The sequence below is a fragment of the Natator depressus genome, chromosome 12 (genome assembly GCF_965152275.1).
Source record: "Natator depressus isolate rNatDep1 chromosome 12, rNatDep2.hap1, whole genome shotgun sequence".
Taxonomy (NCBI): Eukaryota; Metazoa; Chordata; order Testudines; family Cheloniidae; genus Natator; species Natator depressus.
In genome coordinates this window covers 17,424,277-17,439,322 of record NC_134245.1, presented here as the reverse complement: position 1 = coordinate 17,439,322, position 15,046 = coordinate 17,424,277, and the positions used below count along the sequence as shown (strand labels likewise).

Here is a 15,046-nt window from a genome sequence, read left to right as displayed (position 1 = left end):
GACACTAATCTCATGTATTCCCTTTATTGAACTGTACTAGTTATTGCAATCAGATTAAGTCACATTTATAAAGCAGACCATCCAGTTGCACTGAAACCGATTATATTCATTACATAGTTTTAATCACTGTCCGGTGAACTGGCAAATCCAATCAAAGCATTAGTCTTTAATTAAAAAATTCAAAAGAAATATTCTGACAATAGCCAAGCAATCACATCACAATGCACAATTACCTAAAATTGCAATTAAAAAGCAGTTAAAAAAATCACACCTAATCTTTAACTATCCATATAATACAAGAAGCAACAAAGGGCAACAGCATCAAAGCAGATTTATCTAACACTATAAATTCAGTCAGAAGCAGAAGCTCTAAAGTACACTAGCTGAAGCAGGACAATAAAAAATACTGAGCATGGAATACTTTTAATCTCTTCCATTAATATTCATTTCCAGCTGCTTATAATAGCAGCGCCTCATGGCCAAATCATTAGAGTTTTACATCTGGGTTGCAAATGACACTTTGATTGGATGTAATGTTCAAATGGTCCTCCCCACTGTGCCTCCGTCAAGTCTTCTGCAGAGAGGTGTCCTGTAGTGCCAGTGGCTCACTGTGCGTGCTGACTCAATGTGTGGTTCTGGAAAGATGAAAAAAGGATACATGCATGAGGGGCAGACTAATAGAAAGCATGCCCAGACCCTCCTACTCACTACCCTTTATGCAGAGTTCTACATAAAAGCTTCTCAATTATTACAAAACAAAATGCAATAAAGAAAAAGTACTCATAAGTAACAGCTGCCAATATGACACATTCACTTTGTACTGATAGATCTGTTAATGCTGGCATGAACTTAGGAAAAAACATTTTTTTTCTACCAGCCAAGTACAGCCTTTAAGATTTTCAATACATATAGAGAAAATGGTAACATGTCACGAGAAAAATCTGCCTTCAGCTATTCACTTAATTGTAACAATTAAAACAAATCTGTATCACTGAGGGATCCCTTCCCATATTTTACTCTTGATTCTCACTAGTCATTGGTAGAAGTACTGGCAGAAAGAGACACCAGATTGTGACACACACTTTGCAATCCAAGGAATACTTCAGCAATAACAGCTGAACCACTAGTTCTGGCAACAGGGTAATTTACACTGCAGAAAACAAGCTGGATATGTCCCCCAGAAGTTCAATCTCTTTACAGAATAGACTATGCTGCACATCTTTGTGAGCAGTCCTCCTTTTTTTAGTAGAGCTGTAACCACCACCTGCAATCACAAACAGCTCTTTTAGCATAGGATGGAGACATTACAGTCCAGTCATGCCACTTTGTGTAGAAGCCAAATAAATCCAGAAGCAATCTCAAAGCGGTATTTTCAGTGCAGTACATACCCATAAATTTTGCTTGCATACTACAGCCCCAATCCTGCAAACATGCATGGACGTAACTTTATCTGCATGAGTAGTCAATAGGATAATTTGTACAAATAAAGGTATACTTGTGCATAAGCCTTTGCAGGATTGGGGCCTAAATGTTTTCAAATTTTGCCACAATGCCTACCAGTCAAAATTCACACATTTCACTTCATGCTAGTTTTAATTTACTAATTTCTATCTCTCTAGTAATAGAACCATGCAGGTCTCCCAAAGAAAAAGGAAAAGTTTCTAAAACCCTAGCTTAATTTTGAATTAAATTATTTATGTACAATGTATTTCAAATACATGAAGATATTTTAACTTTTCATAAATAATCTGTTCCTTCTAAATTATCTACTGTTACATCTCAATCAGAAACAAATGGGTCCTCTACTTCATTATGGCAATGGCATCTGTCTAATGAAAATTGTCTTGTGGAAATAGTTAACTAATGAACCTTCCATTCGCAGCCGTAGTCTCTCTAGGTAGCAGTGACCCCATTTAAAGCTGGTATTATTTTCTGAACTGTGCACTCCCAATAACTGACCACAAGGTGTCAGAAGTGCTGTTGAGTTTCTAAATCATGTCAAAAGTTATCAGCAATAGATATTGAGGCAGGCAGATTCTTACGAAACTCTACACAATGATCAGTCTTTCAACATGACAAAAGATTAAGGAAATGGAGGAAGTGTTATAGTTTAAACATGCATAGGGTGATACTTTGTGAATTAAACAATCTGATAAAATAGCAAAATAATGACAGCTTGCTTAGCATAACTATAGCCCATAGCATAGTTATTGCATGCCCTGAATATTGCAACAAATTAAGCTAAAATATTTGAGATCCATAACCAAAACTACTGTGTAGAGAAATGGAAAGCTTACTAATGTACTATGAATCACATCTGTGGAATGTAAAAAGAAACTATATTTTTTGCTTTTAAGTGATTTAACATAATCAAGCATAAAATCTGACAGTTTGTGACTTTTTTAAATATGGAGATATTACCAATCATACAGAAGAACAACCTGTGCAGTGCTGCATGTTATTCACAAAGGGAACAGCAAGTAACAAAATTATGTAATAGGACTAATGTAGCTGTATAGGGTAACAGCAACACCGATAAATGAGCTTGCACATCAAGACAATTGAAAAGATTTTTTTTTTTTAAAGTTGAAGAATACACAGATATCCCCATGTTCAAACATGTTCCTGAGCATTTTAACCATGGCTATTTCTAGTGCACTTCATTGTAATTCTATTTTTAGATCACCCTCAATACCAATAAAAAAATGCAAAAGGTTTACCATCCACAAATCGAAGCAAGGACTATTCATGGTAGACAAATCCATACTTATTTAGGCAGCGTCATTTAAAAGATAATGCACAATCAGCACTAGATGCAGGGCGCACAGTCTACAGTCAGGGTACATGATTTCAAATCTGTGTGGCTGCTGCACTGATTACACCAGGCAGGTCAATAAAGGAATGGTATGTGACTCTAAATCTGATAATGAAGCATTCATTGTGAACCCTCCCTCTTCAAACATGGGTTAATGATATGTTCTGCCACAGATCTAATATAAAAAATAGAGTGTTTTGGTGAGCAGAGTCTATACAAAGATGCAAACAGATTATACCCCAAACCAGCAGCTGTACGGAGCCGACGTCATCTGTTTTCAAATAAAGACTCCTATACTGAACATAATACACAAGCCATCAGTCGAATGGATCAGATATACATTTTCCATATGCAAAACTTGATTTGCTGGGGAAAATGCTGTTCCCCCTTTCCCCTCACATGTATTGCAGGCAATTGACATGCTGACTAATCCCAGCACCGAACAGTTAACATATAAGGCCAAATTTTTAAAGAGCCTCAAAAATGCCCTTACAATATGTATGGGTACAGCTGTCTGTGTATACTAAATCCTTCCTCCGTCTATGAGAAAACTGAATCTACACAAGCGAAATGGATAAAACTTGCACGCACAAGTGCCTGAGAGTACTTGACTGTGGGGTTTCTGTACATGCAAACAGCTAACCCTACAAATACCACAGATGCATATTTGGAAGGCCTATGGAAATGAGCTCATCTTCTGTATTTCCAATATACATTTTTACCTGTTAAAACATGTTTCAGACCACAAAAGTGAGCCATTCAGTTAAAGCATTACGACCTCCAACCCGCACTACCACTCACCAGTAACATTACATTTCTTTTTTTCCTGCCTAGTCCTGAGGTGTGTGTTTGTGGCTTATTGCCTCTGCATTTTGGTGATGCTGAAAACTCGCTATGTTCAGTCCTTGCATTTTATAACTTTGTTCCCCAACGTGAACATTTTTAATCCAATCATCACATGTTTTTGAGCTCAAATCTTTTGATGGTAGCCATTTTGCAACACTTTGCACGGCTGGCAACAGACAGTGTACCAAGATGACCAGATTTTCAGACCAAAGCAATTTAAACCTTATCAGTACCAACTTCAAAATCTATTTCAGACCTTTGGAGAAAATGTGTTAACCATATTATAAATGAAAAAAAATGACAAGAGGTAGAGAAATAAAGCACAGGCAGTAAGAAAAGCCATTAGCACATCTTAAATTAGCTAGTAGAGATCCCTTTTCATTGCACCCCTTTGTACTAAAACTGAACTATTACACCAGGTAGGCAGAAGTGTAGATTTGAAGCCAGTGAACACTGTATATTTCCCAATATATCAATATTACTGCTATACTTCTGCTAAGTAACGGTTTGTTGACCAGCTGTGAAAATTCTCATTTCCTACCAATGGAGGGGTGGATTAGAACTGCAGTGGGAATCAGGATTGCTTCAAAGGGTTTTTCCAACACAGCAAGTTACACTTTACCAAGAACAACATAAAACAAACTATAACCCCCCCCCCCAACTTTAAAGGTGACCTGCAAAAGAATATTGAAGCAGTCACAGACAATTGTGCTAAATCTTCCTCATCTTCCAAGCATGCCCTTTGCGCATGGTTTGTGCATTTGGTGGTTCAGGGAGTAGGGCATAATGTATAAACTAACCATTAAAAGAAAAGGAGTACTTGTGGCACCTTAGAGACTAACCAATTTATTTGAGCGTAAGCTTTCATAAGCTACAGCTCACTTGCTCACAAAAGCTTATGCTCCTTTTCTTTTTGTGGATACAGACTAACACGGCTGCTACTCTGAAACCTAACCATTAAAAGCTATTCTTTACATCTCCCATTAAGTCCTTTTGCCAGGACATGGTGCACTACCGAGACCCCTCAGCATACATCATTCTGAGACATCATGGCAAGTGGAAAACTGCAGCAGCACTAAGCTAGCCTATCAAGATAAGGTAAGTCACTGCCTCAGTATATGAGAAGGTTGGGAGATTTAACTGACGCCAATTGTGAAAGCCATGTCAGATAAAACTGGGCATCATCCCTGGGCCCCAAGAGTGCCTGAATGCTTATGTGGTGTTTTCTACTTGCTGTGGCATCCCCAATCATTCTGGAACTGGGTGACCGCTTTTGTGGACAATAAAAAGATTTACTGTAAGGATTAACTGGCATATATGCATTTAGTGATTGCTCCCCACAGGATAGTTAGTTGGGGACATCAGTGCTTGCATTGGTGGTTGATTCAAGCTAACTTTGCAGCACACCTTGAATGAGCATGTCTTTGTTATCGTATGTGTACATAGTGCATTATAATCAAAGCACTTGCACAGCAACCTCTATTTTCAGAGCACTTCATCAACAAGAAGGGAAACAGCGTCGGAAGAGGATAACTTAGAGCAATAGAAAGAAACTCTTACAAGCTGTATAAGGATTGGGAGAACCACCTCAAAAAAAAGCAGCTCACGGTGGAGCAGAGCTACAAGGCTGGCACACAGGCTGGGAGTCTCCCATACTGCAACCAAATTCCCTGCCAATAAGTCACAGGTGTACTTCACAGGAGCAGGTGAAAAAAATAAAATGCAACTGCAAGGGGTGTGATGATGGTTTGAGGCCATAATACATCCAGTCTATGGTGGCATTGTGCATCTGTTATGTATTTAGTACAAGCTGTTATAGATATCTATACATTTGAGCATATACACCTAAAAGACTTCTGACAAACAGAAGCATATACACTTCTGACAAACAGTTATACAGGGGTGAAGAGATGGCACAACAAGACTGGCAATATGTGCCCTTCTTGAGTGAAATTCATAAGCCTCGTAGCCGTTTCATACACAGCCAGGGACTCTGATTAAAGGTTATAAAGTCTCTCACTCTAACTCCCGTTAAGATGAACAGCAACCTCTCCTCAAATCATTCCAACAGAAATTATGAAGATAACAGATTTGTTTAACAAACAGCAACATGAAACTCGACAGGTGTTTAGCCCATTGGATACCCATGAATATGAGCATGCCTAGGTATTTCTGAATAGAAGTGGATAGCAAGTATTTTACTGCCCACACATCTCTTTAATTCAGCCTGATGAACACATTATCATCTGGCCAGACAGCACACCAGGTTGCACAGAGTCAGGGTAAATGGAAGTCACTGTAGTTACAGGCAACAACACAAACTCTAAGTGTTTACTCTACTGATGCTGTAAGAACACAACTACATGATCTTGTGAAATCTAGGTAGATAATGCCTATAAATTATTGTATTTCTCCCAACCACAGAATCCTCCAGTTCTCTGTAAGAGCCTCATGGATTCTTCCCCTGCCATTTTCTTCTCCCTCCTCCAATGCTTGAGGCCTCATGCTACCATCCTGGTAGCCAAGGAGGACTGCATAGGACACCTTTCAGAGTCAACCACCACCCATCACAGAGCAGGATACTAGCGGAGCAATATGAAGACCTCCTTACTCTCCACGTTCCCTCACTACCCTTAATGGCATTACAGGGGTCGGAGAATACCCAGAAAAGAATTCGTTATTGAACAGCATTCAGTTCTGCTGGTGAGAGTCACATGCACAAAAACCCTCACCTTCCAGATCAGCCAACAGTAAATCCTGCTCCTCAATGCAAACGCACACAAGGCCCCACCTGGAAACTTTACAAAAAAACGTCTTGACAAAAGCAAGCCAGGGTGTCTAAATATCTAGGAAGCACCATCTGCAATGTATTTTTTTTTTAATCGCAACCTTTGTTAGACTGTCTGAACCCCAAATGATCCAAAACTCTCTCAGAAAATGTCCCTTTTATTTATGTATTTGTATTTTATACATTGTGGGTTTTTTTCAATTAACAACAATCCATCAATAAAGATCAAAATCTTTGTGCCTTGACTTTATAAAGAGATTAGTTTAGACAGAGGACACAAGAAGACCCTTGCCTCAACCATTGGAGATTATCGCTCCCTGTGGAAAAACAATGAGCCTTAAATTGGTGCTGAACTAACCCTAAACTTGAGAGGCATTCACGGATGTCATGACCAACAAGAGAGAGCACAGAGGAAAATCAGAAAACCTCTCAGAAGAGAAAAATCTGATCACAGAATGAATACCTTTATTTTATTTTTTTGGTTGCTGCTCTCCCTGTGCCATAATACTCAAAAGAAAAATCACCTTTGCAGTTTGTATGTGCTTATTTTTAGAACTGTTTGACAATTATCCAAGGGTCTAAGACTAACAGATGGCCTGTCTTAAAGCCTCATATGTTCACTAGTTTGTACTTCTGACAAACAGTAAATGTACTCAAGAGTGTGCCATAAACAGAGCTGAATGAATACTCAGAACACAATTTAGTTAATACACTTCATTCAAACTGATAGTGGTAACCAATGTTTCCTGTAGAACCAGGTGTTAATTCCCCTTCCAGTTTTTTCAGGTAACTCTTATCCAGTGACACATATGTGTTTAGATCTTTGTTTTTCAGAAAATACAGTGTTATTTCTTTCCTTTCCCCTGATGTTTCCCCACGATATAAAATGCTTCTAACAAGCGAACTCCAAGTCATCATGGCACTCAATAAAAAAATTGTCAGGCAAGACAGGTTCACATGTTCCCATTTCATTTGAAGAATCCCTTGAAATTGTGGTAGAGGCAAACGAAAGGTGGAATATCCTTTGTGAAAGGAAAAGTCTGCCTGTGTTACTGCTTCCTTCATATCTCAGAAATCTGATAACTTGCCATACGTCAGTCAGTCGCAGTGTTAACACATTTTTGGATTGCACTTGAATGAATGCAGTTAGAAGCCCCTGCTTTACAAATTATTGAACTCAAGAAAATAGGTTTGGAGGATCTTCACCAGTTAAAAAGCAAAGTTGAATATTTCAAATGAGAAATAAGAATTAAAGGGTTTTTTTTGCTTGTTTTATGCACCCTTAGGGCCAAATTCATCTCTCAGTTGTACCAGCAGAAAATGGAACTACTTCCGGTTTACATCCAGGTGAATCTGGCCCTCAATCTGAGTTGTCATCTACATCTCTGTGCACACTAGGTAACCAGAACAGAGCAGCTTGATTCTGCTCTTACTTACACCAGTGTAAACCTACAACAGGTCCACTGAGTGTATGAGTGGCATAAATGAGATCAGAATCAGGCTCATGGACTGTAGTCAATGGAAGGATTCAGAACTCATAAAATATTAACAGAAGACAAAAGCCTTATTCTATACACGTCAGTCTGCCATCTACATTTGATAACATTACCTCCTATGATGGTTTTAATCTTTATTGAAATGTATCAGCACAGAACAGTGTTTTTTTAAAAAATCGTAAAAGAAAACAGGAAAAAGTAACTTTTCATAATGTTTATTTTGTACCTGAATGGCTGGTGTGCATTTGTCTCAGTATCTGGTGGTGTTTCACCTCTCTACCTATCCTGCTTTACCTCTATATTCACACTGTTTTCATTTTGCTGTAACAATGTTCTTGCATTTTGATGACGACATTTTCCATTTTATTCTCAGTACCATATTATTACTTTCTCTGCGGTGTTTGCTGTAACTGGTGGAAAATATCATTTTATTCACAATTACATTAAGTGATTTATGAATTTCAAAAACTTCCAATCCAGATTGTTTGTAAATAATCAGACTTTGACATCTCACCCGTCACATTTTCAACGTTCCATTGAGGTCCGCCAACATAGCGGCATCCCTTCTTTCTAAAGTTTTCATCCATCAGTTTTCTTCTATGGAAGCTCAGAAAAAAGCAGGGCAAAATAATCAAAAATTAATTCCTCCAAATACTTGTTTGAACCTGGCTCAGTCTCACATATTCCATTAAATATTTCACCAAAAAGTCTATGTGCTCCGTAGAAAAACCCTGGATAAAATTCTGTTGTGAAAAAGTGAACTGAAGCCCATGGGAAAATTTCTTTACCAGAGCACTTTGGAAATAAAGACCACTTGAGAATACACTATGAAGAGATAACCAGAGCCTTCTGTCAGAGAGACTAGCCGTAAACACTATGATTTACTCAGGCACCCAATGAAACAAGGGAGCTAATAATACTCGTCTCAGGGGACTGCGTGCCCCTGAGAATTTTACTCACAAATGTAAATTTGCCAATGACTCTGATTTACGGTCTACAGTTTGCCATGCAGAAGATCAAAAAGAGCTGTAGGAAGAACCTTACATTTCTTACATGTAAAGGGAGGTGTACACATTTAATTACTATTGTCAGAAGCACATGAAAATGGACTATTTTTAGAACTCCTACACTTACTCTCCCCTCCCCATCATTTCCATCTGACGGAGTACTGGAGTTTTTGTTTATCCAAAGTGTAGAAAAGGGACTACAGAATCCCAGCACACTGTTCTGTGGACAAGAGTTGGCTCTTTAACCTCAGCTTGGACAGTCCAGAATTTTCTTGGGGCGTTGATGTCTCCTATTCACCAATGTTTGAAGTCCTCAGGAATACTTACGCATACAAAGAGCTGGCTTCTGAGTTTAGCTACGTGGGCCAGCACCACGGCACACATTGTAATCATAAGCTCCGGCGCCTGCACAGACAGTAGTTCCTCGACTAAACATGCAGCCATACGTGCCTGGTTTGCTTGTTTGTTGCTGAGACAGGAAACCAGCCTCCAAAATTGTATTCATGAACCCAACATCTTAATTCAAAACTTTTCTAATGTATTGAGGCCATGCACTCACCTTAAAAGTGTCACAGACACAGACAGACACTCACAACACCTCTCACTGCACTATGCCAAAGACTTCAGCGGCAGTTCCGATGCTGATCTCTTTTTATCCATTCACAGGTCCAACTCGGCATTGCAATATTTCAAAATCATTTGTGAGGAGGGAACTATTTTCCTGTAATCCTTGTTAGCTATTGTTTGCCAAAATATGTCACTGTGGATCATAGCTTTGTTGATTTATTTGAAACCTATCTGAAGCACATCTTGTTAATGTCTCTGTGATCTAAGGCAAATTACATTGCTGAAGCCAGTTAATTGTTTATTTCTTTGAGGGCTGGCATCATCATTACAGTACTCTTTGTGGTGGATCTTCTTCACACATGCAGTAATTCTGTAATTTGGTCTATAATCTCGGATTTAGTTGAGACCAGTGCTCGTATATTCCTTTTATTCTAAAAAGACTTACAGCCATAGGCATAGTTTGACTTCTGTATTGGGGGGGGAAGGGGGGCAGCTCCAGTCAGGCCAATGGGCCGCGTGTCAGGGGCAGCAAATTCTGCGCCTCTCCGAGGCTTGCAGTTTGTGGGGTAATGCCGCTCGACCCTCCCCACACTATGCCCACACTTATAGCAGGGGGAAAACATTCTACATAGAACCTTTTAAACTCATCAGTTGAAATGCACAGACAAATAGACAAATGCACAGCTGTGCTGAAGGTACATTTCTATGGGAATAGAAACCAGCAAACGCCAGGAAATGCAGCATTGAACCTAAAATGGTATTCTTAACCTGCTCAGTTGTTCCTCGGTGTCATAGGAGTGGCTGAACAGCAGTTGATTTTACTGTAGCTCATTTGCTGAAAATCTTAGGTACAGTCCAGCTGAACATGAAGATAAGGAACAGAGTTTCAGCCTCAACTGTGAGTTTTAACACATTTAGTATATTTGGTCACACACAATGTTAAAGAGACAAATTCTACAGTTTTCACTCAGGCAATATCCTGACTGATGTCAATGGGAATTTAGTCTGAATGAGAACTGCAGAATTTGGCCCACTGGGACAAATTCAGCACTTGAACAAACAGGTGCAAGAGCACTGACTTCAAAAGAGTTATGTCCACTTACACCAAGGCTATAAAACATCACAGTTCCTTCATCTGCAACTTTTTTAAAAGCAGCAATTAAATTAAATCTCCATCTAATGGAATATTGATATGACAGACTGCATTGACTTGGATCATGGATTCATTTTTCTTGAAGGCAGATAAACATGAATCTATATAATTTGGTATGCATGTATTGTTATATTTGATGTGATGCGTCATCTTGGATATATTGGCTCTTTTATTACAATTAAGCACAATTGCAGGTTTCTAACTTCAAAGGTCTCACGTACTAAGGGGTATAAACTTCCCCTAATAGAACAGTCTGTATGTTACCAAATAACAAGGCCTCAGTCCATAAAGTACTTTACATGCCTCCTCTCCGCTAGTGTATGTGCAGGATGAATATAGAAACCTACAAGCATAATTGTGATCAGCATTCTGTTTGCCTAATTCAGACAAATTAACTCAAAGGGGCTACTTGTGTGAATAAGGCAAGCAGGACTTGGTCACGTGTGTTTAATAATGTGGCCAAAATATTTCTGAGACAAAATGTCCCCACCAAGACACCACAAGACAAAACAGTGATGAGATATCGTCTAGATGGAATGTATGACAAGATGGCACAAAAGCCATGTACAATTGTATCCTTGAAAAGGTCCATTTTTCCAACTAATGCTGTCAAGTTACCATGTGTTGTTACTCTTAGGAAAAGCTGATTTCTTCATGATAACCGCTTTATTTTAAAAACCAATCACTACTAACACAATAAGCTCTAAACAGGTGTGAGGAACAAGAGAGTATATATATATAATTTGCATTTATATCCAAATTCCAGTTGTGTATTATCTATCTAAAACGATCCATGTTCTTTGGAGATGTTACAACAATTCTGTGTTGGTTAAGTATATATCATACAGACTATTGCTAAGCATTCCATTAATTTTAAAACTTGCAAAGACAGAGCAAGTTGTTACCTATCAGTCCATTAGAGTTTATCGTATAAATCCGGGTCACTGCACATATGCACCAAGCCTATATACTAAACATTCCCGGGCCATTTTTGTTTACGGAAACCAGATAATCCAGAGTAAGCACAATCTTCAAACAAATTATGTTTCCTGCACTATTTCTGCTTTTCTATTCCCTCACTCCACCCACCAGATCCAAGCATCACACAGAACTATTTCCTCCCCAAATGTATTTTGTGACAACAAAGTATTTATTAAGAAACAGTATTTTATCAGCATATTTTGCAAACACTTTCAAACTATTTAAAGTTACTTTCAAAAAAGTATATTGCTCTGGGGTGGCTCCAGTTTTAACCTGAAGATACAGTATGTCTGTGGGTATATTAAAACTCTCCGAAAATAGATGGTTAAAATGGAAAGACTGACAGAGCTTTGGTGGCAAAAACATCAATGTTGAAACAACTCCACTGGCTAAATACAAACCCAGAGGTAAAAGAGCAAGTTACCGAGCAACTTTTTAACTGCTCCACCTCCTTTTGCTCTCTGTGACCCTAACTATCAGAGTACCCTTCTTCCTGACCTCCCACCATGCCTGCTTCACACAACTCACCATGGAGGCCTACACTATAGCCACCATCCTTCCAAACAATGAGAACTGGCTAGGACCTTCTTTGAAGACAGTCAGTACACTTTAAATCAGATGGCGAGGCTGCTGCTGAGCAATGTGACACAAGGCAAGGCGCTCCTTTCTTGTCTTCTCGGCCCAGCATCCAGGGATGAATATGTTATTTCCATAGCAGTCTCATGTCATGAAAGCTTGGGGAGCCAGAGCCTGACGTTCAAACCCAAGTCTTTTGCTAGCCAGTGCAGAGATACCCCCAAAGCCTTTTAGTTTTTAAATGCACCTATTTTTACAATACTTTCTAATTGTAAAGGTATCTGAAATCCCCATGACCATCACAGCATTAGGAAATATCAGTATGACTGAGATCAATCCAGGATTTTCTGTGTCAAGTTTAGGCCTCAAAGCTAAAAAACACACATTATTTTCAAAGTATGTTGGGATAAAGAAGATGGTTGCCATAAACTTATTATCTGACTGGGAAAAATAATATAGAGGACAAAACAAACAGTGTTTTCCCTCCCTCCAGCTGTTTTTAAATCAAATCATTTATTTCTCCTGGATATAAATTTCAGATTTAAATAAAATCCCAAACCTTAACAATACCACATAGTAGAGTCTACAGTAGCATAGTAGCACTTTTAATTTTGGGAGGTGGAGGTTTAATGTGTTGTAGTGTTAACTATTAACCTTAAATTCTATTGGAAGAAATAAAACCAATTAGAGGGCAGTTGATAATAAATGCAAATATCTAGGTATGTGTGTATCAATCTCATACACAGAGTTAAAAATACCTGGCCACTGAAAAGGATTTTCTCAGTCCACCGGGGTTTAGCTATGTTGAGATTGAGATGTTTATTTTTTCCTGCAGCAGTGTTGGGAATTTCTTCTAGAATATTTTGCCATCTTGCTTTTAAGTCAGCAACATATCTGTATATTTGAACACCAAGAACCTTATTATACATAGGAAAGCCCTGCAATTATGAACACAACCAATATTTCCCTCATCTCTCCCAAAAAGAACAAAACAAAACAAAAACAAACCCAAACCAGAAGTTCAAATACTGCTGGTCTGAATGCTACTGTAAAAAATCAAGAGGATACATTCATATTAACTATTTCAAACATATCTATTTGCATACAGACTGACAATTGACTGATACTGATGAATCCACTAAAATGTAATTCCAAGTCCACCAGCATCTGTCCTCTTCTAGAAATAAAGTTAATGCTTTTCAATACCTGTGAGGCTTTTGAATGTCTATTTCCAGTGATGTAAGGTTTGGTTTTGGTTCACTTGGCAAAAATAAATAAATAAATAAAATAAAAATAGCAAGTGCCTTTTCTTTTAAAAAGGTCAAATTGAGCTTTTTAAAGAACAAGCAACATTTTAGCAAGCCAGACAGGACAAAAGCCAATCAGATAAATGGCCTGTGTAATGATTTTAGAATGAAGGATGCCTCGGGTTTCTTGAAAGGGCTATAGTATAGGTCTTGGCACAAACAATCTGATATGTTCAAGCTTACATCTCTTTTACTGCAGACAAGAACTTCACTAAAATAGATAAATAATGAATGTGGCCAGGGATCTCTGCTGGTACTACGGCTGGTTCTGCAAGATGCTGGAACAGAAACACAGAATGCTCCATGTTTTTGTTATTAATGAATCCTTGTTCTCCGACAATAAACACAGCATATTTGATCTGAAATGGCTTCTGCAGCACATACAATATAAGTTTCAGCTCTCCAAAAGTGCCAGCAAATTGCAGAAAGATAAGTTACAAAGACGTACCTAATTTGCTGTGATGAATTGTGTGCATGCTTCAGTGATCAAAACTGCAGCTGAGACCTATTATATGTAATGATCTAGACGTTTCTTGTGAAAACACTCAGGCATATATTGTTATGTCTGGACAAGCAACCTAGTTTTGCTCTAGCAGCAAGCAAATGAAGGGACTGCTCTTTCAAAAGCATGCTACACACCAGTTTCCATGAGCTATTTAACCAGAGAGGTGGAACAAGCTCCAGTAGTTCCTTAAATTATGTGTATGTTCTGCCCCTTCATATGTACGACTCCATGATCCTTTAAAAATCTCAAATAATTTTTTAAATTATAACGACACCTACAGGAGGAACCAGAATTAATCAACTATTAGACCACAAGCTATTTGTTACAGTAGCCAGGAAAGCAACAGAAAATCACAGCAGTGGCTTTGTTAGATATCCCCTCTTCTTTCTCCCACTGGATGGACAGAGGTGTAGACACAGGGGGAGAATTTGTAGAAATCTGGAGAAAAAACAGTGGCTCAGTTTTATTAGAAGTTGTCTAATTGCAGGTCTGAAGAATTTGCTACTTGAAATATAGTCTAGGACTAAAGTAGGGCTCTGACAAAACACCTCCATGCTGGGAAAGGGGAGGAGGTGCACTGCCTGAGTATCAGTACCAGGAAGTATTATGGTTCTGTAAGCCATACTACTCCTGAGTACTGGAGGGAAAACACTGGGTACCAGGACCTACTTCTCCTTTAAATGGACTAGCCAGTGCTCCTTCAGAGTTTTATCAAGCTAGTCCCCTCACCAGCAGCAGGTGCCAGCTGTCATCCCCACAGTCCCACCTGCAGCTATCACCCACAGCCTCGCTATGGGTAATGGGTGTCTCCTGTGTGAATGCGCAATGGACGAAGCAGGAAAAGGGGTTCCATGCAGAGGCACGTACTATTTGACTCACAGAGCGAGATGATGACCTTATGATTAACATACAGGCCTGGGAGTTAAAGGATCTGGGTCTATGTCTGGCTCTGCCAAAAAAATTCCTCAGTGGGTTTGGGCAAGATACTTAACTGCCACCCTGATT

At 38.8% G+C, this 15,046-nt stretch overlaps 1 protein-coding gene across 6 annotated transcripts in view; it reads right to left on the bottom strand.

Moving 5' to 3' along the window:
- ZNF423 (zinc finger protein 423) overlaps nt 1–15,046 on the bottom strand; it is a 335,612-nt gene continuing 320,566 nt past the window's right edge. For 3 of the 6 annotated variants that reach the window (XM_074968639.1, XM_074968642.1, XM_074968641.1), the window contains one exon: nt 1–635. In XM_074968639.1, coding sequence (XP_074824740.1) covers nt 606–635 — 30 coding nt within the window. In that variant the 3' untranslated portion in view covers nt 1–605. The remainder of the gene's footprint in view (nt 636–15,046) is intronic. The other 3 variants (XM_074968643.1, XM_074968644.1, XM_074968645.1) reach the window with 1 other exon arrangement.